This window comes from Hippoglossus hippoglossus, chromosome 20 (assembly GCF_009819705.1).
Source record: "Hippoglossus hippoglossus isolate fHipHip1 chromosome 20, fHipHip1.pri, whole genome shotgun sequence".
Taxonomy (NCBI): Eukaryota; Metazoa; Chordata; class Actinopteri; order Pleuronectiformes; family Pleuronectidae; genus Hippoglossus; species Hippoglossus hippoglossus.
The window spans coordinates 293,443-316,411 of NC_047170.1; the positions used below are offsets into that span (position 1 = coordinate 293,443).

The 22,969-nt window shown below is 38.6% G+C and overlaps 1 protein-coding gene across 1 annotated transcript in view; it reads left to right on the forward strand.

The window, feature by feature from the left end:
• Window positions 1-22,969, forward strand: part of cubn (cubilin (intrinsic factor-cobalamin receptor)) — an 86,014-nt gene that overhangs the window by 32,374 nt on the left and 30,671 nt on the right. The window contains exons 21-39 of the mRNA XM_034571787.1: window positions 1,783-2,008; window positions 4,519-4,649; window positions 5,867-6,056; window positions 6,254-6,414; window positions 7,276-7,457; window positions 8,644-8,800; window positions 9,273-9,460; window positions 10,367-10,526; window positions 11,586-11,767; window positions 13,097-13,265; window positions 15,835-16,016; window positions 16,592-16,748; window positions 17,442-17,558; window positions 17,651-17,764; window positions 17,904-18,032; window positions 18,160-18,292; window positions 19,453-19,658; window positions 20,263-20,444; window positions 21,053-21,245. Coding sequence (XP_034427678.1) covers window positions 1,783-2,008; window positions 4,519-4,649; window positions 5,867-6,056; window positions 6,254-6,414; window positions 7,276-7,457; window positions 8,644-8,800; window positions 9,273-9,460; window positions 10,367-10,526; window positions 11,586-11,767; window positions 13,097-13,265; window positions 15,835-16,016; window positions 16,592-16,748; window positions 17,442-17,558; window positions 17,651-17,764; window positions 17,904-18,032; window positions 18,160-18,292; window positions 19,453-19,658; window positions 20,263-20,444; window positions 21,053-21,245 — 3,159 coding nt within the window. The remainder of the gene's footprint in view (window positions 1-1,782; window positions 2,009-4,518; window positions 4,650-5,866; window positions 6,057-6,253; window positions 6,415-7,275; window positions 7,458-8,643; window positions 8,801-9,272; window positions 9,461-10,366; window positions 10,527-11,585; window positions 11,768-13,096; window positions 13,266-15,834; window positions 16,017-16,591; window positions 16,749-17,441; window positions 17,559-17,650; window positions 17,765-17,903; window positions 18,033-18,159; window positions 18,293-19,452; window positions 19,659-20,262; window positions 20,445-21,052; window positions 21,246-22,969) is intronic.

The window sequence follows — 22,969 nt, forward strand, 5'->3', positions numbered from 1 at the left end:
AAGGAGAAGGAAATACATTATAAGTAAAATTTAAATCAAATTGTTAATTTGCATCTGCATATATATCATACTTTTCTAGTCTTAACCACAAGTTCTCGACACTACAAGTCACATTCATACAGTGCTTCTCTATCACAACCATCAAGGGCAATTTTGGTTGGAGTATCTTGCCCATGGATACTCTGCCATGTGGACAGTAGGAAAGGGGGTCTAACCACCTGATCAGTGGACGATCCACTCTACTTCCAGAGCAATAGCTCTAATTATTATATAATTAATCATCTATAATGACCATCTTTTAGTTTAGCTAAAAATAAACACCGAAGTACTGTATAAAATGCTACACTCATTCCCAGTAGAAAGAGCATTAGATCCAGGTGATAGCTTGTGATGTGATTAAGTGGACATATAATATTAGATAATAGTTATTTGTAATAAAGCTAGATGTGCCTCATAAGTTAGTTTAATACTTGCTACTGCTGTCCGTTTTCAACAGCATATCAGAAGATTTTTGATTTTTGGAGTCTTATCCATAAACAGTAGTACTCGATAAGAAGACTCTTGCTTACCCAGACAGTGCCAAGACCACAACAACTGCTTGCTTGTCTTTGCGAAGCTCCATGACTCTAGTCCAAATTGCAACTTTATTCTTCCAGCTTTCATACGGCTTTACCTCGCCGAAGCCTGGTAGGTCTCTGTAGTTACTAACCATCCTCTGCGACCAATGTTATGCAATAAGAAGACAAACTTTTAAAGTTTAAAGTTCAGCATCTGTTTTATTTGTGAACACTGCTTTGTTCACAACACAATTCTATGTGTATGACATCCCTTTTTCAGGGGATATATATATCTTTTCTTCTGTTTATTTTTTTATTTTTTCCACATTCCATTCCATTCCAATTTTGAGTTGCAAGTTGCAACTGGAACGCCCACTCAAGTCGGGGGAACCTCACCAAGCCCAACTTCGAAATCCAACATGGCTGTACCGTATTATCAACAGGAGTGAAGGCTGTGTTATTATGAACTGATTTTGCTAACAATGGCTGGCTGGCTAACATAAACGTTGCTCCTGTACAACTGGAACACTATCAACTCAGGTTATTCGGGTGTGATGTCATTCTGAGTGCCAAGCTCCAGAATGTAATGGAACGCAGCAAAAATTGACAGTAGCAATCATTCAGTCTGTTGGCCGGGTGCTGGTCATAAATGGAGTGGGGTGCTGTCAGTTTGTGGGTTTGAACTGATGTTGGAGTTTCTCACAGTACTGTTCTGCAGGCTTCATCCCTTACCACCCTGCCAATTTTCTACTTTGACTCTTTAAAACTGCCCCTGTCCCCACTCCCAAATGCATTTTTCTTCTCCAACCTTAACTGTCTGAGTTGGCTTGGGAACCAGCATTTATCATTGTTGTAACTCCAAGTCCTGACAGAATATATGAAGTCACAGTCTCTGTAAACTCATCCAGAATGTTGGTAGCACACCTAAAAAACATCCTATTCCATACAGTCCCAACATTAGATAGTGGTATAGGATTTTTCTAGCTGCTGTATAGTAACAACTAGGATTAGAAACCTCTAATTGCCACCAATGTGGCCATAGCTATCTTGCTTGTTTAAATTCAAGGGGACTGTTGGGCCTTTGAAACTGCAACGCTGGCTTTTAACATGACATAAGAACCAGAATTAATTTCAGCATTTAATTGAATTTACTGTCTTCTAAAGCAACAAGCTTTTCAATTTATCAAACTTTAGTGTTTATCATTTGTCCTGCTTTCATTTCTAGGCTGTGGTGATACCCTGACCAGTCCCTCAGGCACCATTACAAGCCCTGGCCACCCCACCAACTACCCCCATGGTGCCAACTGTACCTGGTACATCAGTGTTTCTCCAGGCAACCTGGTTCGGCTGTCATTTGAGTCCTTCAACTTGGAGTATCACAGTAACTGTAACTTTGATTACCTGGAGGTCTATGACAATGGCACTGTGCAGAGTGGAACCAAGATTGGCAGGTAAAAACCTGTGTGTGTGTGTGTGTGTGTGTGTGTGTGTGTGTGTGTGTGTGTGTGTGTGTGTGTGTGTGATTTTACATTGATAAAATTGCTTTTTTTGCCCTACACTCAATACCAAATGAAACCTAAATAATAAAATAGGTTTTTAGAAATTGCTCCAACCCTCAGACCCTTGCTTTACACCTGGATTTTGGCAGTTTATTATACACTTTTATGCTTTCTATCATATACTCTCAAGGTTAATCATATTGGATGGAAATAATCTATGACAGTGGTGTGCTGTGACTTTTAGGAAATTGGCCTTCGCTAGACGGGTTGTAGCATTATTGTACCTACAAACAGCCTAAACTGCACATACATTGTGTTGCAAGTTCAAAAATATACTAGAAGTCCAAAACAAGCTACTCTCTTCTCCGCTGCAGAAGTGTCAGATTTTGTCAAGAGGGACGGTCATATCCACAAAACTGACAGAAACGATGCATCAGCTGGTAGTAAAAATAACTTTCAGAGATCATAGCCTACTGCCAACATGTAAGTGGAGAGTAAATTACAAAATTAAGGCAAACAGGCAATATTAGATAAATTATGGGACAGAATGTTGTTCTGAGATCAGATGGAAGGAGAGGTATTAGCTCTGCTTTGGTATTATCTAATTGATGACCATTTTTAGCTTTAACAGGTCAAGCACTTCTTGATTTGCTTGCCTTTACTACTAAGTACTAAGTGTTTTGCTGCACAAATCTTGCCTACATCCCTGCTTCCCCCACAAAGAATGGTGCTGCCTACACAATATTTCATAGTAGGTATGACATTAGCTAAGTCATGAGTGAAGAGGAATTACACATATGGAACGGGAATTACACATCTGGAACACTTATTTATATGTATAGCCACTATTTTAAAAAAATGTACAAACTCTAAATGAAAACAGATAATTACATTACGTGTCATTTGGCAGACGCTTTTATCCAAAGCGACTTACAATTAGTGCATTTAACATCTATGAGGGGCCATTTAGGGGTTCAGTATCTTGCCCAAGGACACTTCGGCATGCAGATGGGAAAGACTGAGGATTGAACCGCCGACCTTCTGGTTCACTCTACCCATCAGCCACAGTCGCCCATATAACCTGCCATGACCGGTACAAAACTGGAAAAGAGACTTAGCAAGTACCATAAACTCCAACTCCGGGATGCATATCTGCAATAACATCTTCTCAGTGTCAAATAACCCCGACCTGCAACTTATTCAATACAAAATTCTACATAGAGTGCACTTCACTCAACTACTATCAGAATACATCTCAACAGAAAGACAAATAGCATTAAAAAACAACCAAATAGATTAATGTGATGGAAATCTGGAAATACAAGAGGCTGGAAACACCAAAGTTATCTATGTGTATTTTAATAGGGGCTTTCTGCAGAAAGGATCAACACAGAGAGTCACAAGGATCTCAGAGTGAAGATGGAGAACGGCCAAATACAAGGATCTTATATAGGAGAACTGAGGGCTGTCTCTCTGAACCAATCCAGACTGGTTCTGTAGGCGCAGGTTGAGAGAGGAATCTAAACACAAACAACTGATTTACATGTGTTTCCTAAGGAGATAAGCAGACATACATTCCGTTCTTTGGAGGGTAAATAAGTGGCAAAAGGGTCTGGCAGTTTTCAGGTCATAAACAGTTCAGACCATAAAACAGCTCAGGTCATAAAGCATTTGGACAGTTTGTTTATATATGTAGATACAGCTCATAAACGTCTTTAGACAAGGCTGCAAAAACTTACTTTCCAACTACAAAATAGGTTTCAACCACACTTAGTTAATTTTTCTACTACATTAATTTCACAGTTACTGGACCGCATTTATCAATAAGACTATAGCCTACTTATACGCTGCCACATCCTCATCCTCACCTCTGCCTACTGCCAGTGACACCAGTGCTCCCACCACCAACCCAATACTTCAACTACAGAATAGAATAGACAGCCATGAACCTCAGCCAGGAGGACATTATTATTTATCTTACATTTACTTAGTGATTTATCCATCCTTATGTTGAATTGTTATATTTTGTTTGTGTTTTGTCTGTCCTTGTGTATTTAATCTCTGTCTCAGTCATTGTTTCATTTGTCAAGTCACTATTGTATTGCTTTGTTTTTCACCAATAAAAATATAAAAGTGAGGAGCCTTGTGTTCGCCAGACATAGTGCTTGAAGTTATGCTCAGACTTAAATTTTTGTTTCATCTGATGAAATAATTTGGTTTCGTCATGGTCTCACAGTTTGGGGAAGCCTGGGTGGAACTGCCAACCCTCTGGTTAGAGGACGACCGCTCTATCCACTCAGCCACTGCCACCCGATTATGTTATATATGTTGTTCATTTTATTCCATGTATTTGAATTATTATTTAATTTGCATTCAGATGTCTCACAGATTATTTCCTGAATGACATTCTCCATTTGTTGTAATTGGTCAAAATTAACACTTGGGGTGCTTTGTTCATGCAGGTACTGCGGACGTTCAGTGCCTCCATCCATCACCAGTACTGACAGCCTGCTGACCCTGCTGTTTGTGACTGATTCAAGTCTAGCCACAGAGGGATTTTCTGCCAGCTATGTCTCCATCAATGCTACCACAGGTACACAATATACTGGACAGGCCCGTGCATTAATTATAATTTATCAGCAGTTGTTCACATTCTATATTGAAAAATGTCTTTTGTGGGGGGTATGACCTAATTTCATTGTATTTTGTGTACAGATTCAAATGAATGTTGATGGGAGTGATCTTATTTTTTGATAGTGATGTCTAAACAAGTTTGCCTGCGCTGTTGTTGCATTGAATGGAGATTTAAAATGCAATTCTGCATAACTCAGAGTCAGCTTGTTGGTTTATCTAACTTGGACAGTGGAAATTGAACAAGGAAATCAAGAGACGGAAACAGAAAGCTTGTCTTCAAAGTAAAAGTTTTGGATTGTGATATACATTGGCTGCAGTGGTCAATTTAAGGAGAGCTAAACAAAATACATAAACAAATCTCCCAAACCATGAATATAATAATTAAGTTATAGTTATATTTCTGACCCTTTTCCCACAATTTATGTTAGTAAATTGTGAAATTATTAAATTAAATTACAGGTTGATTAAGAAACAAGTTGACTCACTGTTATGCTGAATTGCATTGTACATCTTTATTTATTGTGACAACATTTACTAATACCTGTTTGTTAGCAGGATTATAGAAAAACTATACTGTACAGATTACCACAAAACTTGGTGAAAGAATTTGGCATGTGTTAAGCCTGATTTGGCAAATCAGGCTTAATCCAGTGTGACACCAGTTTGAACACTTGATAAATGCATTAAACAAAATCTCTGATTTCTACCTGAAGATAAATTCCACCTATGCATAAGCATGTGCACATTCATGAGAGCTTTAAATAATCAGTGATGCCAAATTGCTATTTAAAGATATCAGTTGTGCTATGTTTGTGAGGAAGTTCCATTCACAAAATGTCACCCAAGACTAAAAAGGAAAACTTGATATTAAGTAATTTTTTCCAACATTTGCTGTACTGTAGAAATGACTGTGCCTCCAATATCACAATAAAATCACTAAAATAACTAATATCTAAACCAAGACTGCATCTATTGAAGAGTAGCAAAAAGGTAAGTAATCTGGTCTATGTTTCTGGGTGAAGTTTAAGTGGTTTTCCACAACACAAAAATTGGATGAAATTCTTTTTAATTCTTTCCAAAGAAATTTGCTATGAAGTAAAATTATATTTTTATCTGGACAAAATGAAAATGCACTTAAGGATTTTAATTTTAATTTTTAAATTTCTCTCACATTAGATTGTACTGAGACCTTCACCACAACTACAGGGTCCTTCAGTTCACCCAATTACCCTAACTACTACCCCAACAATAGAGACTGCATATTCAAGATCACTGTGCAGGTCAACATGCAGATTTTGATGAACTTCACCAACTTTGAGCTGGAGGGTTCACCTCCTTCTTGCAGCTATGACTTTGTTGAGATCAGGTAAGGAAAGAATTTAGGTAGGAGAGTTTGACTGTAAATAGAGAAAAGGGGCCTATTTTCACGTGGCAAAATTTTATCCTGAAGTCTGAAGTTAAAGTTCACAAAGCAGAGTGATATATAAGCAGCCTGTACAAGGGATTTACATCTGTTATTCTTTATTCAATATTACGACTGACATTTATAACTGTCCTTTGCAGGGATGGTGGTTTTGAGACATCTCCCTTAATTGGTAAGTTCTGTGCCAGTCAGAGTCCTCCAGTGCTGGTATCCCATAGCAACCGCCTTTGGATTAGATTCCATTCCGATTCCACTGTCACACGTGGTGGATTCATTGCCCACTGGGATGGCTCACAGACTGGTGAGTGGTAATACTGTTCTCATGTTAGACTTTACTCTTTTGGCCAGTTTAAGCTGAGGATGTAAAGTGTTGCAGTTTAATACAAATGCATCATTTGCCAAAAATAATGTAAAGTTAAGCTGAAGTTAACTGAAAAGTATTGGGAGATATGACCTCCAAAGTCTTCAACAGGCACATAATCCCACCTCCAATAAGGACATCCCATAACAGAAGATAGCAAGATGATCAATTTGCTAGGTTAAAAGAAAAAAAAGTCTCTGAAAGACATGGAGTACACATTTTCACTTTAGATTATCAATAATATTTAAAAGAAACATGCACATTGTTGCAGAATAGACATCACAGACAAAAGAAGGAAATAATCTACATATGTAGTATTTTATTATGTTTTTTTTAAACTGCTGACTGTCAAATTCCTAATTAAAACCATGGGGTGATGTTCAGCTTATATTAGGTTGAAGTTGTTTTTTTCTTTGTATATTTAGCACAATGTCCACCCTCTGTTTACTTAAATAAAACATACTACTTATTTTACATATATTTACATTTAGCTATAACTTGTCCATTTATTCATTCATCACTGATGGAGAATGATACAAGCATCTCTTGTAGCACAACACAAGAAGAGCATCATCCTTAGCTTTACACACCATAGCTTTCTGTTTCTTTTATATATGAGCATGGACACATTTGTTATGCCTCCGTTCTCTGAATGAGAAAGAGGAGATAACATTAACCCGGTAAAGGGAACTGTAAATATACAATTTTACACACACACACACACACACACACACACACACACACACACACACACACACACACACTCACCTACCTTCCAATTTGATGTCCCTTTTTTCCAAGGCTGTGGAGGGACATTGGCAACTGCATCTGGGGCATTTTCCTCCCCTAACTACCCCCTGGCCTATCACCCTAATGCTGAGTGCTACTGGAACATCAGGACCAACCAAGGCAGCCAGCTCCTTCTCTCGTTCTCTGATTTCCACCTGGAGTCCAGCTCCAGCTGCTCTTTCAATTACCTTGCTGTGAGTGCCATACCTCAAAATGTGTGTGCATTATTGTTACAGGCTTAGCCCTTACCTTTATCAGTTTGAATACTCAAGAGAATGTAAGGATACCTGCTGAAATGCTACAGGAGAAGTTGAAGTTTTTACCACTAGTCGTAAAACCTCAAACACATAACGGTGGAAACACATTTGTTGGCAGAACATATTTATTTAAATATTTATTAGAATAATTAATAATACATATGTAAATAATTATGATAAATATAAGTAAATATTATTTATTAATACATTTTAATACATTTCAAAATTTAGGAAAGAAAGACATTTGAACTACTACAGGCTTCAGCATAAGGCCTGTTAGTTGTACACAATGCTTTTTAAGAGCAGCCCATGTTTTGTTAGGATTTGTTAGGAGGCTTATTTTGAAGCCTGTACACACACACACGTCGGTGATCCACAGTCATTTGAGTTTCACTTAACAGTTGGTCACAATATAGTGCAAAGAAATACAACTTATAGGCTGACTGTCTTTGTCACAGTAGTGCAGTTGCAGTAATATTTGGATTAACATTATTTTGAGGGCCACAAATTTATATATTTTTGTCTTTTGTCTTTAAATAGTTTAAAAAGTTTAAAACTTCTAATAAGTACACTGTTCACACCAAAAAACTCAACCTTATAGCCAACAAATCACAAGATAGCAGCTGCTATTATTATGCCAAACACAGACGTATAAATATTAGTTGGTTTTATGATGAAGTCAATGTCTCACAGTAGAAGAGAACCGATAGAATAAGGACATGTTGCTCTTTTGTAGCAAAGTGTCTTTGCTATAGTTTCAGACCAATACAGTAAAATGTCCCATCCAGATCCTACATTGTTTTAATAAAAAATACTCTTGTGCCTATCCGAGTACTCATTTGTGAGTTAGTCTTAAAACGAGGTGTGGTTATCAAGATGGTAATGCATCTAGTTAATTAACAATTAAAAATGGATTCGGACACATCCTAAATACACATGTGCTGTAGGCCATCAGCCTAGATTGGTAAAGTAGAGCTCACATTGACAGATCTCAAATTAACAAGAGTTGTTATTTTGTGATTTTTCTTGTTTTTCATTTCTGTTTTCTCATGCAATATCATTAGAGTTGTTTCATTTACATTCTCTCCAATTTTAATGACAGTGTATGTCTGTGTGTGTTCAGGTTTATGATGGTAACAACAGCAGTGCTCCAGAGCTTGCCAAGTTGTGTGGCAATCAGCTGCCCAGCATCATCAACTCTTCGACAAATCAGCTTTACATCAAACTACGCACTGACAGCAGCATCAGCAGTGGAGGCTTCCTCGCATCCTACACCTCTAGTATGAAAACACACTCGCACACAGGCTGGCAGGATACTGCAAAATGTCTAAACATGCAATACTGTTAAACTTTGGAAGTTTTGCTTTATAATGTTTTGTGTTGCTGAACTACGTTGAATAAGAATGTTTTTGTACCATTTAGCTATGTAGAGGAAGGTACAGTATCCAAAGTTTGCACTCAAGGAAAAGTACTGTAACTTGATGACATGCAGGAAACGTTATTGGCTTTTGAAATAATTTTCTGCTTTAATGAGACACTTTAAAACTAGTTTGCAATACTCAGATACTTATATCAGATGTGAAATGACTTTGTCCATGTTGATCAAGGTTGGTGCACTGTAAATATACCCGAGACAGCAACATAAATAAATCCAAGATCATAACTGTGTCAGAAAACAACAAAAACCTGGTTCAAATTAAATGCATTGGATTACATCGTGTCCTACTATTGTATGATTGTGTTTGTTTTCAGAATGCCGTAGCATGCTAATTTCAGGCCAACATGCAGGAGTGGTGGAGTCACTAAACTTTCCCAACAACTACCCACCCAACTCTCAGTGCAGCTGGACCATCCAGGCCAGCAGTGGAAACACCATCAACTACACCTTTACTTCCTTTCAACTGGAGGCCTCTAACATTTGCAACTTTGACTACATCAAGGTACACAGATGCATGCCATTACCATACCATACTATCCTCACTTGTGTATATATATATATATATATATATATATATATATATATATATATATATATATATATATATATATATATATATATATATATATATATATATATATATATCTACACCCTACCTCTTTCTTTTATCCCATTTCCAACAATCTTTGGAAGTTTCCCCTGCTCTGGAGAATCATTTCTACAACATCATCAACAAACAGCCCAGAAATCAGAGTAAAGCTAATAATGGTTTAGCTACAGTCTCAAAAAGGCCGAAACAACAAAGTCGACACACAAACAAGAAAGGACAAAATGGAACATTTTATTTTATTTATTTTACTCAGCACTTTTTACAATTCATTATTACAATGAAATATGATACACACTTATCTCTTCAGTGATTTTGGTCTAACTTTTAGCCTAACCTAAAAATGTCGGGAGACAACACTTTTTTGTACTCCATTTTGGTGCTATACATTAGAAAGAAAATGCACCTACCCGTTGACTTTTATGCTTCTAAGCAAGTCTTGCACAGAACAATGTGGTGGTGATGTTGATGTAGCAATGGGCCGAAACAACCGAAGCTGCCAAAACGGTCAAAGTAGCCTCTATATATATGTGTCTATGGTCTATTCTATTTTAATGATATCACACACACATTTAAAATCGGATATGTTTCCAAATACACAACCATATTATTGTGCTCTGTGCTGCTGGTTATCTCTATGTATTGATTTAGTTGTACTTTCAGTCCATCTAAATCAATCTTTCCTTTCTAGACTTAAAATCGTCACTTTTTAAAGTCCACAATTTTATATGGTCATAGTAATATGTGCGGCTTTGTATGATATTCTCCACTCATATCTCCTCCAAATATTTACTGCCCTAGCTCTATGATGGACCTGACGAGAATGCTCCTCTTATTGGTACATTCTGTGGATACCGCCCTCCCACCGCCAACAGCACCTCAAGCTCAGCCATCACAATGGTGTTCAGAACAGACTCCTCTGTGTCCATGTCTGGCTTCCAGATGATGTGGTACCAGAATGGTAAGTGAGCCAGACCACATCAATAAGACACTACATGCAGAGATCTATACGATTCAAAATATACAACAAGTGAATTAAATATGATACACTGCAAGTAACAAACCTCAGAGAGGAGCATCCTATCGACACTATGTGGCCAATCACATTCCCTACTTTCATCCCCTCTGCATATTTTGCATTCCTGTCATGAGGCACTGACAGTTTGGGAAACAGGAGAGTAAATTGGTTTCTCCTCTGACTTTCTAACAGTCTGGTGCTGGTCCCACAAAATTTGAATTAGCAGATCTGGCTTACTCCAGTGACATTATCCTGGCCGAGACAGCTTTACCCCAATTAGACACTGCAGATGGAACAGATACCTGCTGACTTCAGATGGTTGTAGCAAGAATTACCAGACTAAAGACTTTGTTTAAAGGCTACTTTCAGCCATTGATGGCACTGGCTGGTAAAAATCAGTCATTGTTTATTTTATTTCTCGAGTATTATAGCCAGAATTGGGATAAATTATTTATCTTTGTGACCACGTACCAACTGGTTGACGAGCATTTGAATGATACTGATACAGATAACCAAATAAAAAGGGTTTGTAGTATTTCAGAGAGGTTTACATGGTGGGTCTTCATCGAATAAAGTGCGAAATTATTACACTGCCTTTTGAACTTATCTTTGTCATTGTATGTACTAGAAGAGTAAGAATGCACTACACCCTCCTCTGCAGCTCTCTTCCCACTTGGGCGCCTGGTTAGTCACCCAAATATCAAATAGACACAGACAAGGAAAAAGTAATGTAAAAGAAAGTTATGTCAGTGGCCCAAGGAAAATGTCTCTTTGCTGACGCAGAGCTTCTATGCAATGGCAACAATGCAGAGCCCCTAAGAGTTTAAATAAAATCATCTTTTAGTTTAATGTAATCTTCACCCATGCAATTGTTAGAATTTAAGGTCAAACAGTTGTATGACCTCTGTTGCTTGTTCCTGTATAACAGTAGTTGTTGAGCCTGGATCATTACTGTATTAAAAATATGGACACTTTGACACTTTTGTGCCCTCTGACCTGCAGATTGTGGTGGAGAGCTCTCTGGTCCCAGTGGATCCTTTAACAGCCCAGACTACCCCAACCGGTATCCAGAAAACAGAGAATGTATCTGGTATATCACCACATCACCTGGCAGCAGCATTACCCTCACCATCCATGAGTTTGATGTGGAGTTCCACCAAGACTGCAGCTACGATGTGCTGGAAGTAAGATTCAAGATTCAAGAGTTTATTTTTCATGTGCACACCAATTACATTTAGCAGTTGCTGGCAATGAAATGCTTGGGTCACAGGCTCTCTTCTAGCAATGCTCAAAATATTACACAAGCAAAAAAAATATGAATAAATATAAATATAGAATGTGGACCTGTCTCACTCTCTAAGTTTTAGCTCTGGTTCTAGTGTACCCTAAATTCATGTCATCTCAAAAGTGTGTCGTATTGAGTGACATGTAGTGTTTCATGTTGCAGGTGATTACCCCTCACCTCACCCTCCCCTTCCAAGCATGAATGAGAACCTAAATGTAGCCTTCAGTTGTGTTTAGTTTGTCCAGTCTAGGCTACTGTAAAAAACATAGTGGTCTCCGTAGAGAGGACCCGTTACATATGTAGATTTAAAGGGCTCATTCTGGGGTAAAGAAAACAACAATTTGTACAATTTAGTTGATTACACACTAGTGAAAACATCGCTCGGATATTTTATATTCAATTTCTGCTAATAGATCCCTTTCATCTTAATCTTACACACTGGACCTTTGAAGGCATCTAATGTTTTAAATAACACATACTGCAACAATCTTCCATTGGGTAATTTTGCCATAGACCAGTAACAGTTGTGTAACCATGATGCTGAAATGAAAACAATAAGAGTATTATTTGTTGATGTAAAAATTGTATTAATGATTGCAGAGAGAGACAGAGAGAGGGATAGTCAGAGGTCCTCAGTGCATGATGGGACCTATAGCAGCATATATAACTAAGGGATGGTTCAGGACTCACCTGATCCATTCTTAACTATAAGCTTCATCAAAAAGGATGTCTGTGAGACATTCCTGAAGTTTAGCTCAGTGATTAGAGGCTTCACTGATAGGTACAACTGTGTAACAATGGAAGTGTACGTGTTACTTTCTTATGATGTTGCTTAAAGGAAGCATATACAGTATAAAGTGAAAGGTATCGGTCTAAGGATAGAACCTTGTGGAGCTCCATGACTAACTTTTGTGTGCATGGAGGAGTCATTGTTAACATTAACAAACTGGAATCTATATCATAAGTACAACTTAAACCAGCCTAGTGCCGTTCCTTTAATCCCTACATGTTGTTCAAGTCTCTGTAACAGAATCTTATGATCTATGGTTTAAAATGCGGCACTAAGATCCAGCAGGACAAGTATGGACACAAGTCCATTATCTGATGCCACTAAAAGGTCATTAGTAACAATTGTTAAACACAGCAACACAATATATATGTCATGGATTGCTTTTTAAACACTATTGCAGTTGTAGCACTTTGACCTTCATCTGTGACATTCTCTCAGGTGTATGGAGGCCCAGACCTGTCAGCCCCTCAGCTAGCCAAACTCTGCAGCACCACATCTAGCCCAATGCAAGTCTCTAGCACTGGTAACCTGCTCACAGTGCGCTTCAAGTCTGATGCCTATGTCAGCGGTCGAGGTTTTAATGCAAGCTGGGCTGAAATCCCAGGAGGTAGGTGGAAATTATTGTTTGTCTGTGCCACACAATACTACACATTATAGTAGAAGGTGTACTATTGGGAGGGGAGAGTGGTTAACATTTCATATTTACAAGTAACACCTTCATAAGTTTCCTTGGGGAGGCATGCAGACTAAAAAGTGCCAAATTGTGTTGTCAGAAAAAGTTAACACTGCAAACTACAAAACAACGACAAAACAAGTAATAGAAAAAGTAAAAATGCTTTAAAAAGCAATGTAAACCAACATTAAATGTTATGTTAACATTTCATCAAATTTGTCTTTATATACCTAGTACTCAAATGCACTCATTTGAATTTATTTTTACACCTATCTAAGACTGTAAACATTGTCCCTCATCACTGGAATGGGGTTAAAAGGGACCTTTAAGACTATAAACTATTGGAATGTACATATGGGCATGTAAGTGTTGAAAGACAGAATAAGGGGCTGCTCAGATCTGTGAGTGGAAAATGCCAGATGTGCCACCTTCATCTTTTTATCTAATGCACCAGAAGTTGTGTGGTACTGTTGCACCTGCTTTTACTAAGCAACCAAAACCATTTGTCCAATTAGTGGTTAGCCTCACTCACTATATAAACTTAAGTGGGAAAATTTTAAAGAAAACAATAAATCCCTATCAGTGGCATTGTGGCTCAATTTGTCTGTGGATAAGAAAAATAAAACAAGAATAATAAAACAAGACCAGCCACAGTGGTTAGACAGGTCCCCTACCTGGGGACATATACGAAACAGATTTTTGGAACAGGGAGATGGAATAGATGGAATAGGGGCTTGCTCCATCCACTCCATGCATGAACCTGGTATCCCAGGTCCTCAATGAATGGTGCAAAAACACACTTGATGGCAGTAATGCACTTGACGTTGGTTGCCACCCGCCAATAAACCAAACAGAAGGAGAAGAAACAAGACCAGTCCCTCTGGTCCGCTGAAGGATAATTAATCAAAACTAGCCACAGGATGTTTCCAAATCCTCATCTCATGGGCAAGGAGACAAAAAAATGTGGCACTGCACAGATTTTTCACAGGTATTGGAGTTGAATGGATTTTCTGTTGTTAAAAATTATACATAATGATTTAATTTCACTATTTACAGATATAATTTAGAATAATAGTAATTATTAATAATGTATTGCCCTGCTGCCTTTTGGTTATGTATTGTGGTTGTGGTAAGGAAAGAAATTAGGTATGCGGCAGTGGCCAGTGTTGTGCACATTGTTAATTTTTTGTGAACGCTGAACTGAACGAATCCCTTCCGTGACAGTGAACACAGCTCACGACACCGTTTTTGAAAAATCATCATCATATAGGAAGGCCATCACGTGAAATACCAGGAGCAAGTGAAAATGTGTGTGTGTGTGTGTGTGTGGCCCTGGGGCCCGGCCCCCACTCGCTGAAGAGCGGCACACACAGTAAGATGAGAGGCGGAGAACCTGTTAACATGAACCAGCTGTTAAGTTACTTTGTTGAAGAACAGTGGCAAGAAAAATGGAAAATAGTTTCTCCTACGGCCCACAGCTGCACAATGATAAGAAGGTTGGTTTGTATTGTACTGGAGTTTCCTGTGTCCTCCCTCCACCCTCCTGCTGACCTACATGATGTACATGAAGTTTACTTAGTGTTTGTGTGAGTTTATAAGGCTGCATTTAAACATAATGAAAAATGAGTCGTCAACATTTTGTGCGCGCTCTGTACAACACTTGAGATGTGACACGTACAGCCAGGACTAAAGTAACCGGAGAGATCCGGATTCATGATCTGGATTCATGATCCGACACCATCGATTAATAACTAAATACATGATTGTAACTTTGTCATCTCTATCATAACCATCCCAATAAAATAATTTGAAAAAATGAACTATGAACCTGAACAAGTTCATTTTTTTAAATGTCGCTCCGTTCCCTTTAACACTGAGTCCTGTTGATCAGGTCCTAATAACTGATAAGTGTTTATTAGTTAAAGTGAGAGCAGGTCAGCAGGAGAGTGGAGGAGGACACAGAAACTCCAGCTTGGTACAAACAAACTAGAGCTTCTGCTCTGATTATGAAGCAGCGGTGCTGATCATTGAGCAGCTGTGGACCAGAGAGAAACTCTGTATTGTCACTGTTTCCGCTGTTCTTCAACAAAGTCACTTACCGGCTGCTTCACGTGGACGCTCCTCTCATCTCACTGTGTGTGTCAGTCTATGGCCTGACACAATTTTTGCGGCAGGCTTAGTATTGCTCAGCAGCTTGGTGATCAGTTTGTTTGTCCGCCATCAACACTGCGCCCCCCCAATAAATTTATCACAAGCCGCCACTGGTATGCAGTATGCTTACAAAGATCAAAGTGACTGAGCAACAGGGGGATAAGATGAGGTGGGGGAACGGTAACCTTTCGTCTTTTGACCGCAAGATCCCTGTGTTGTTTTACTTTGTAAAGTTTGTTTATCCCTAATGTTTGAGCACACAGACAAATATTAAATGTATTGTGATACAATGTGACACAGATCTGACTGATTGCACTCTCCATAACCTTTAATAAACTGTCTTTTAATACAGGTTGTGGGGGCCCAGTCACTGCTCCATCAGGGGAAATCCATTCCCCGTTGTATCCCAGCAGTTATCCCAATAATGTGGACTGTTCCTGGGTCATCAGTGTAGATTCCCACCATCGTGTTCTCTTCAATTTCTCCGACCTGGACATTGAATATCATAGCAGCTGCTCCTGGGACTATGTGGTTGTGAGTAAATGATTTTTATTCTGTAGATGACAGCAACTGTTTGATCTTCTGGTCAAGGTATGTCAAGGAAGGGGAATGTGGTATGTCTGGCTAAGTGTGTAATTTACAGACTGAACCAACCTAAATGTATATTATAATGATGGTCATTGCCAGGTTTCAGTAGATTGAGGCTTTTGTAATTTACAATAGAGTCTGTATGGATGGGACAGGGATGATGGAAAATTCCAGCTTCATCAAAAACAGCCAACTAGTCATGTGTGAAGCAGGTGCTCAATCTGCAAAGCTCAATTGAGTTTGGAAAACAAACTACCATTGATATTTCGCTGTTAGATTTAGCTTTTTAAGCCTCATTATACTTTTCTTCACTTACATGGTCACCTCTTTACTTGTCAAACCAGTGCTATGACACTGGTCCAGGTGTCTCCCATTTCTCTTGATCATCTTCGAGAAGGTGTTCATTATTTTATTTCAAACAATGAGCTGAAGAGTTAAAATGTGTAGCAGTCCAAATATTTGCGTTAATGCAGTGAATTTTAAGCCAGGTTTTCCAGAGTCATATGTCTGTCCCTCTGTAGGTTCATGATGGTCCAACCATATCATCTCCTCTTCTTGCCCATGTGTGTGGCACCAGTCTTCCTCCCTCCGTTACCTCCACCCAGAATACCATTACTGTTCGCTTTCGGTCTGACTCCAGTCGCAGTCACCGTGGGTTTAGTGCTCACTTCTCCCAGGGTGAGTATTCTTTACATTCAGTTTCAGTCACTTGAGCATGGGTGAAATATCCCCCATCACTTCATCTTTTAATTCATCAGTCCCATATTCAGATTGTAAGAATTTCAAAACATCAGCAGGCTTGCCTACAGTACTGTTAACGTTAGCGTACACAAAGCACACAACTGATCTCAAACAAGGTGTATTGATTACAATAAATATGAAAGAAATACGAGTTCACCTTATTTGCACTATCCAGAGATCAACTTAGTTAACAAAACTGAATAACCTACTGTGTATGTATTGTAACTAATAAACAATATTTTTACAATGAATTTGAAAGAAGAGAGAAGCCAAACTTGAATCTCAATTTGACATTCAAAATTTCACCAAATGCTGCACTCGTGATATTTTGTTACTGCATTTACTCAGCACTGTAATGAGACATTAATCAGTTTACATAACAATATACTCACCCTCATAAATTGTAATTTTTTGAGACACAGCACACACTTAAATAATGAAAGACTAATTATTAAGAAAACAGAAGCGTTTCTGTCTCATTCAGACCTTCTACCTGAATTCTCCCTCTGTATGTCTGTTTCACTATAAAATACAAAACCCACTGTAGGTGGGTCAAACTGTTTGAACTGTACTGTCGGATGGCTGAGGGTTGGAGGAAGCTGACCATATCATTTTGTATGTTTTCAACAGCCTGTGGTTCGACAATAATTACAGACAATGAGGGTGGGGCCATTGCATCACCACGGTACCCAGCACCATACCCAGCCAATCAGAACTGTAGCTGGATCATCAGAGCACAGGAACCATGTGAGCTGCTTTAATCAAGGTTGACAAAAACAAAACTATTGTTGTATAACCGATGTTACACATTAAGTGTTGTGTTTTCTTTCTGTGGCCAGTCAGCCATGTGACCCTGTCATTCACGGACTTTGAGTTAGAAATGATATCCTCCAACTGCTCCCATGATGCTGTGGAAATCCTGGATGGAGACAACTACCAGGCGCCATCTATAGGTAGTTTTACTTTTAGTGGGTGTGTGTGTGCGTGCGTGCTTGTGTGTGTATGTGCATGTGTGCGCATTATGTAGTTGAATACAACAGCTTGTTCATTTACATGAAAATCTCATTTAAATGTAATATACATTTTTGCCAGGGCGCTATTGTGGCCTTGAAATACCTCACCCGGTGACATCCTTCAGTAACTCCTTGGTGGTCAATTTCATCTCAGACCACTCCGTCTCCAGAAAAGGTTTCAGAGCCACCTACTCGGCTTCCACATCTAGTAAGAGATACCAGGATACCCTGCTTCAGTTTATTACTGAAAATTTAAAAAATCACTCTGTTCTCATGCATATACACTGATATTGAAAGGATCTCCAGTAAACACTCTTTTTACCTCTTCTGCTCAGGTTGTGGAGGAGATCTGGTGATGGAGAGTGGTGCATTTAACAGTCCCAACTATCCAGATGCTTATCCGCCTAATGTGGAATGTGTGTGGACCATCAAAAGCTCACCAGGAAACCGTCTTCAGCTCTCATTTATGTTAGTTTGAATGTGGAGGTTGATTCTTGATCTCAGGCGCATATCTCTGATTAAATATTATAAACTGAAGGTTACTTTAGTAGGAACATCTGTCAGATGGTGCCCTCCTTGACCTATCTCTGGGTAACTCTGACAGTCACCTCTGACATCTTCTCAGTATGAAGGGGACAGAGGTTTTAGTCTGCTCACAGAGAGCTGATGCTGTCTGTTTATTTAGTTCAGATTCTACACTCAAGACACACCTGCACTTTGAAAGCGGCAAACAGAGTCCTCTTATTTCTGGTTGTTGTTACTTCTGGGCTATGTTAGGGCTACCCTGTTCAGCGAGAGCTTTCGGAAGCTGCAAGACAGCACATCTGTTATGCTGTATTGTGGTATATATATATATATATATATATATATATATAATAGGTATTCAGTTAAAAAATATCTCAAACAGATAAAGCAGGAAATCGTCAGGATTGATTGGCTTGATCAGATTCAAATCAGATTATTTTCCAAAACTTTTGGCTATCAATTTTGTCTGTAAAATTTCTGTTGATTGAGTAATTTGTGCTTGGTTTTGCACATCAGTTCTTACTGTCCAAATGATTTCTGGGTCAGGGAGTAGTAAGGGTTAGAGAAATGTCTGTTGTCATCAGGGTTATGACACTTGGAAAGATGTGTATAATATGTAGAGGCGATTGCCAAGTTGATAATACTGGTCACTATTAACTCAGCAAAGATACAGTATATTTTTTTGACATAAACAGTATGCTGGGCAGTATCAGCTATTGATTGTTCAGCATTTTCCAATGTCACATTACAGAATTCTAAATAGTTTCTGACCAATAGTTTTATTGACTCTAAAAATCCAGCTTAGGTCAGATACTAATTATATCACTTATTTTTTTGATGGGATATTCTTGATGTTATGTAAAAGTTAATTTGAGTGTTTTAATTAGTGATTGACCTCATAAACCTCAGCAGAGACATTGAAAAACAAACTGAGCTGCATAGTGATTGTTGGCAGAGGATGATGATGAGATGACTGCTGCACATTAGTTAAATGTCTTGTACTTTATTATTGGACTTTGCCGATAATTAATCCATGGCTGATGTTTTGCTTTTAAAAGATACTTCACCACTGAATACCAGTAACAATCTTTCTTTGTGTTCAGTATCTTTCACCTGCAGGGAGACACTGACTGTAATAGTGACTACCTAGAAATAAGAGAGGGCAACTCCACTGGATCTGTGGTTGGTCGCTTCTGTGGGAACTCGCTCCCTTCCAACTACACCTCTGTGATTGGTCACATCCTGTGGGTTAAGTTTGTCTCAGATGCGTCCATTAGCGGAGAAGGATTCAGAGCGACCTTCTCACACTGTAAGTGTAAACACCATTCATGATCTTGTTTAAATTAAAACTCCTGAGCCACAGCCGCCCCGTCATACCATGCCACCAACACATGTTGGTGTGTATGGTCGGCTGTGGCTCAGGAGATAGAGTGGGTCGTCCACTAACTAACTAACCAGAAGGTTGGTGGTTCTCCGGCTGCTCCGATCCGGGTTCCAAGTGTCCTTGGTGAAATACACTGAACCCCAAATTGCCCCTGATGGCTGTGCCGGCAGTGTGTGAGGGATGTTTGATTGAAGTGCTGCACATAGATGCGCTGTATGAATGTGTCTGTGTGAATCGATGTATGGCAAAATTTTACTGTGATGTGCTATGAGTAGTCATCAAGACTAGAAAAGTGCAATATAAATATAGACTATTTACCATTTAAATGTTCCATTCCATCTTCCTAATTCTCCCTCTATCCTTTTTCTCATTGTCATTACTCATCTTACTGATGTAACAGCAAGATTTGTTGTAAGATGTGTGTTTATTCAGTTATTAAATCTGATCAATAAATAGAAAACTTGGTAGATCAAATTAAATTAGAGAGGGAATAAGAAATCTAACTCTTGACTTCCTCACTGTTTCTCAGTGTATGGTAATGATCTGATGGGGGAGTTTGGTCAGATAGCATCCCCACTGTATCCCAGAACATACCCAAATAATGCAGACTACTACTGGACCATAACTGTAGAGGGAGACAGTTACATTCAGATCCGCTTCTTGGACATGGACATTGAGGACCTGTATGAATGCTACTACGACCACCTCAAAGTAAGATTCTGCATGCTGTGAAATCGCATTGTAACCTTGATTTAACATGTTTATTTTACAGTCAGAATGTTGTTTGTGCCACTGTGTCTCAGGGGTATTAATTGTTTCATGTGTGAGACATTGTGCATTGCAGGTGCTGTCTCACTCAATGCAATCTAACTTTTATAGCAACTGTTGGTAGCAGGACAGACTTTTCTGTTGAGCACCAGTGATTTTGCTGTAGATTCAGAACATTTTTGAGTAAACAAGCTGATAAATTAAAGATTAAATGAAATCTACATAAAAATCTATAAAAGTGGTCAGCCTTCAATATACATTAATATATACTACATATACTGTGCGGCATTGTCACTTATATTAATATATACATACTGTATATCATATTCTTCACCTGTTAATTGTAGGACATTGTGCAACAGGATCACTTAAACTGTTTGTCCTGTAAACAGTGTTGACAGTCTAATTTTTTTTGTAATACTCAGTAACATAAGTGTACATTAGTTTGCATAATGTATCAGAAAGAGAAAAGAGCCCTGATGACAGCTCAAAGAGGTGTCCATAGATTTGATACTTTATCCATTCTGCCCTCAATCCTTGGTTGTTCCCAGATCTTTGATGGCTCCAGTGTTCATTACTATCCCATCGGGACATTCTGTGGTCTGGATTTGCCCCCGGCCTTGAGGAGTTCTGGCAGCACTGTCACCCTGCAGTTCAAATCAGATTCAGTGATTGGAGGACGAGGCTTCCTTGTTGAATGGAGTGCAGTCCAGGACTCTGGACCACCACCCACTATCTCACCAGGTAAAACACAACGACATGACAATTAGTTATTCTCCAGAGAAATGGAGGAAAATTACAAGGTAGATGGTGGTGACAGAGCTAGACTTGTAGCCTAACACAGGTTTCATAATCACTTCCCATAAAAATACATAAATACGGCCACATTGAAATGCAACGTATATACTACACATGTGGCCTTGACTTTCTCCTTTAGTGACATGAAATTTCGTACAAAATTAACAGTAAAAAGTAGAACAGCCGTAGCCTGGTTGATCCAAAATGCATACAGAGACAGTTCGGGTTTTAGGTCCCCTCGGTTTAGGAGCACACAGCCTGCTCATAAAACATAGGAATAAAGACTTGCAGTCTCGAAATACACTTCAGGTCATGTTTACTAGCAAACACAAGCTGTTATGCAGTACCTGTTTAGGATGCATGATAAAAACACTTTCTTTCTGGGCATGCCATTATTCAACTTGTGTTAGCCTACATACAAAAATGATTCCTACAACTAAACAAATTAGTTTTGAGCCTCATATTGTGACCTTCAGAATTCATGCAAATTTCTGTGAATGTCTGCATCTGTGTGGACAGCCTGCAAAAGTATACTGCTTCGCACCATTAACCATAAACATTCCTGTTATCACACTTAATATGAGGCGCCAATAAGAGTAATCAACTGTCTGCTTCATAATACAGTGTTAAAATATCTGATTTGGGAGACATAAAAGTGTATTTCAGGAAAATAGAGCTCTTGCTGTGAATGCTTTAGAGCAGAGGTCTTCAACAGGGGGTCCGCGGAGGTACTACAGGGGGGTCGCAACATTTTTGGTTGATTAGACAATTTTTATATATATATATATATATATATATTTTTTTTTTTTCCCCACAAATTGAAATGTCTTTAAATACACATTAACATGAATCCAACATATTGTAGCGAATGGATAAATGGAGACAGAAGACGTTATCTTTCAGTCAGCAATGCACACACTGCAGCTCCTGTACCTTGCACATGTTTAAAATAAAAACATGAATATATTAACCTGTGTATTATTTGAATAGCTTAGTATTGAATGCACATAACAGGATAGCTATGTTTATACATGGCACTAGGCCCAGTTTAATATAAAACACAATTTTATACAATATATATAGTAGGGTCAGTAAGTTATCATCTGTGTGCATATCATCCAGCCTTCCAAGAAATGTGTGTTCATTCAAGTCTGCATCATTTGAAGTAGTTGACTTAGTAGTTGTGTAACATCAATTTGTTTTAAATTTTCTCACAACACTTTGTTAAAACCAAAAGAAAGGTTAAGCAGCTGGGAGAATACTAATAATAATCTGTGTTGGATTTGATGCAGTTAGCAATGTAGGATGTACATATATTCCCATTAAGAACTAAGGTGTTGAGTAAAAATACCCTCTAAAACTATGCAATGTTTGAAAACACCGCCCTACAACCTTAGGGCTTTCAGAAGACCTGACAGAATTGCCAGTGTTTACAAAAACAGCCTCTGAAGCAGAAGGAAACTTAATGAATATAAAAAATAACAAAAAAAGGTGGCAAACTCGTTGAGATCCCCCCGTCCTCCTCCTCCTTAAACGAACATCTCTTACTGACTGAACCTTGGTCAGTGGGTCAGCAGCATCATCTGCAATTTGTGTACATTAGTTGACTACTACTATTTATTTGACTACTAAACAATATTGAGTAGAGTAGTTTCCTCTGCTAATTGAGT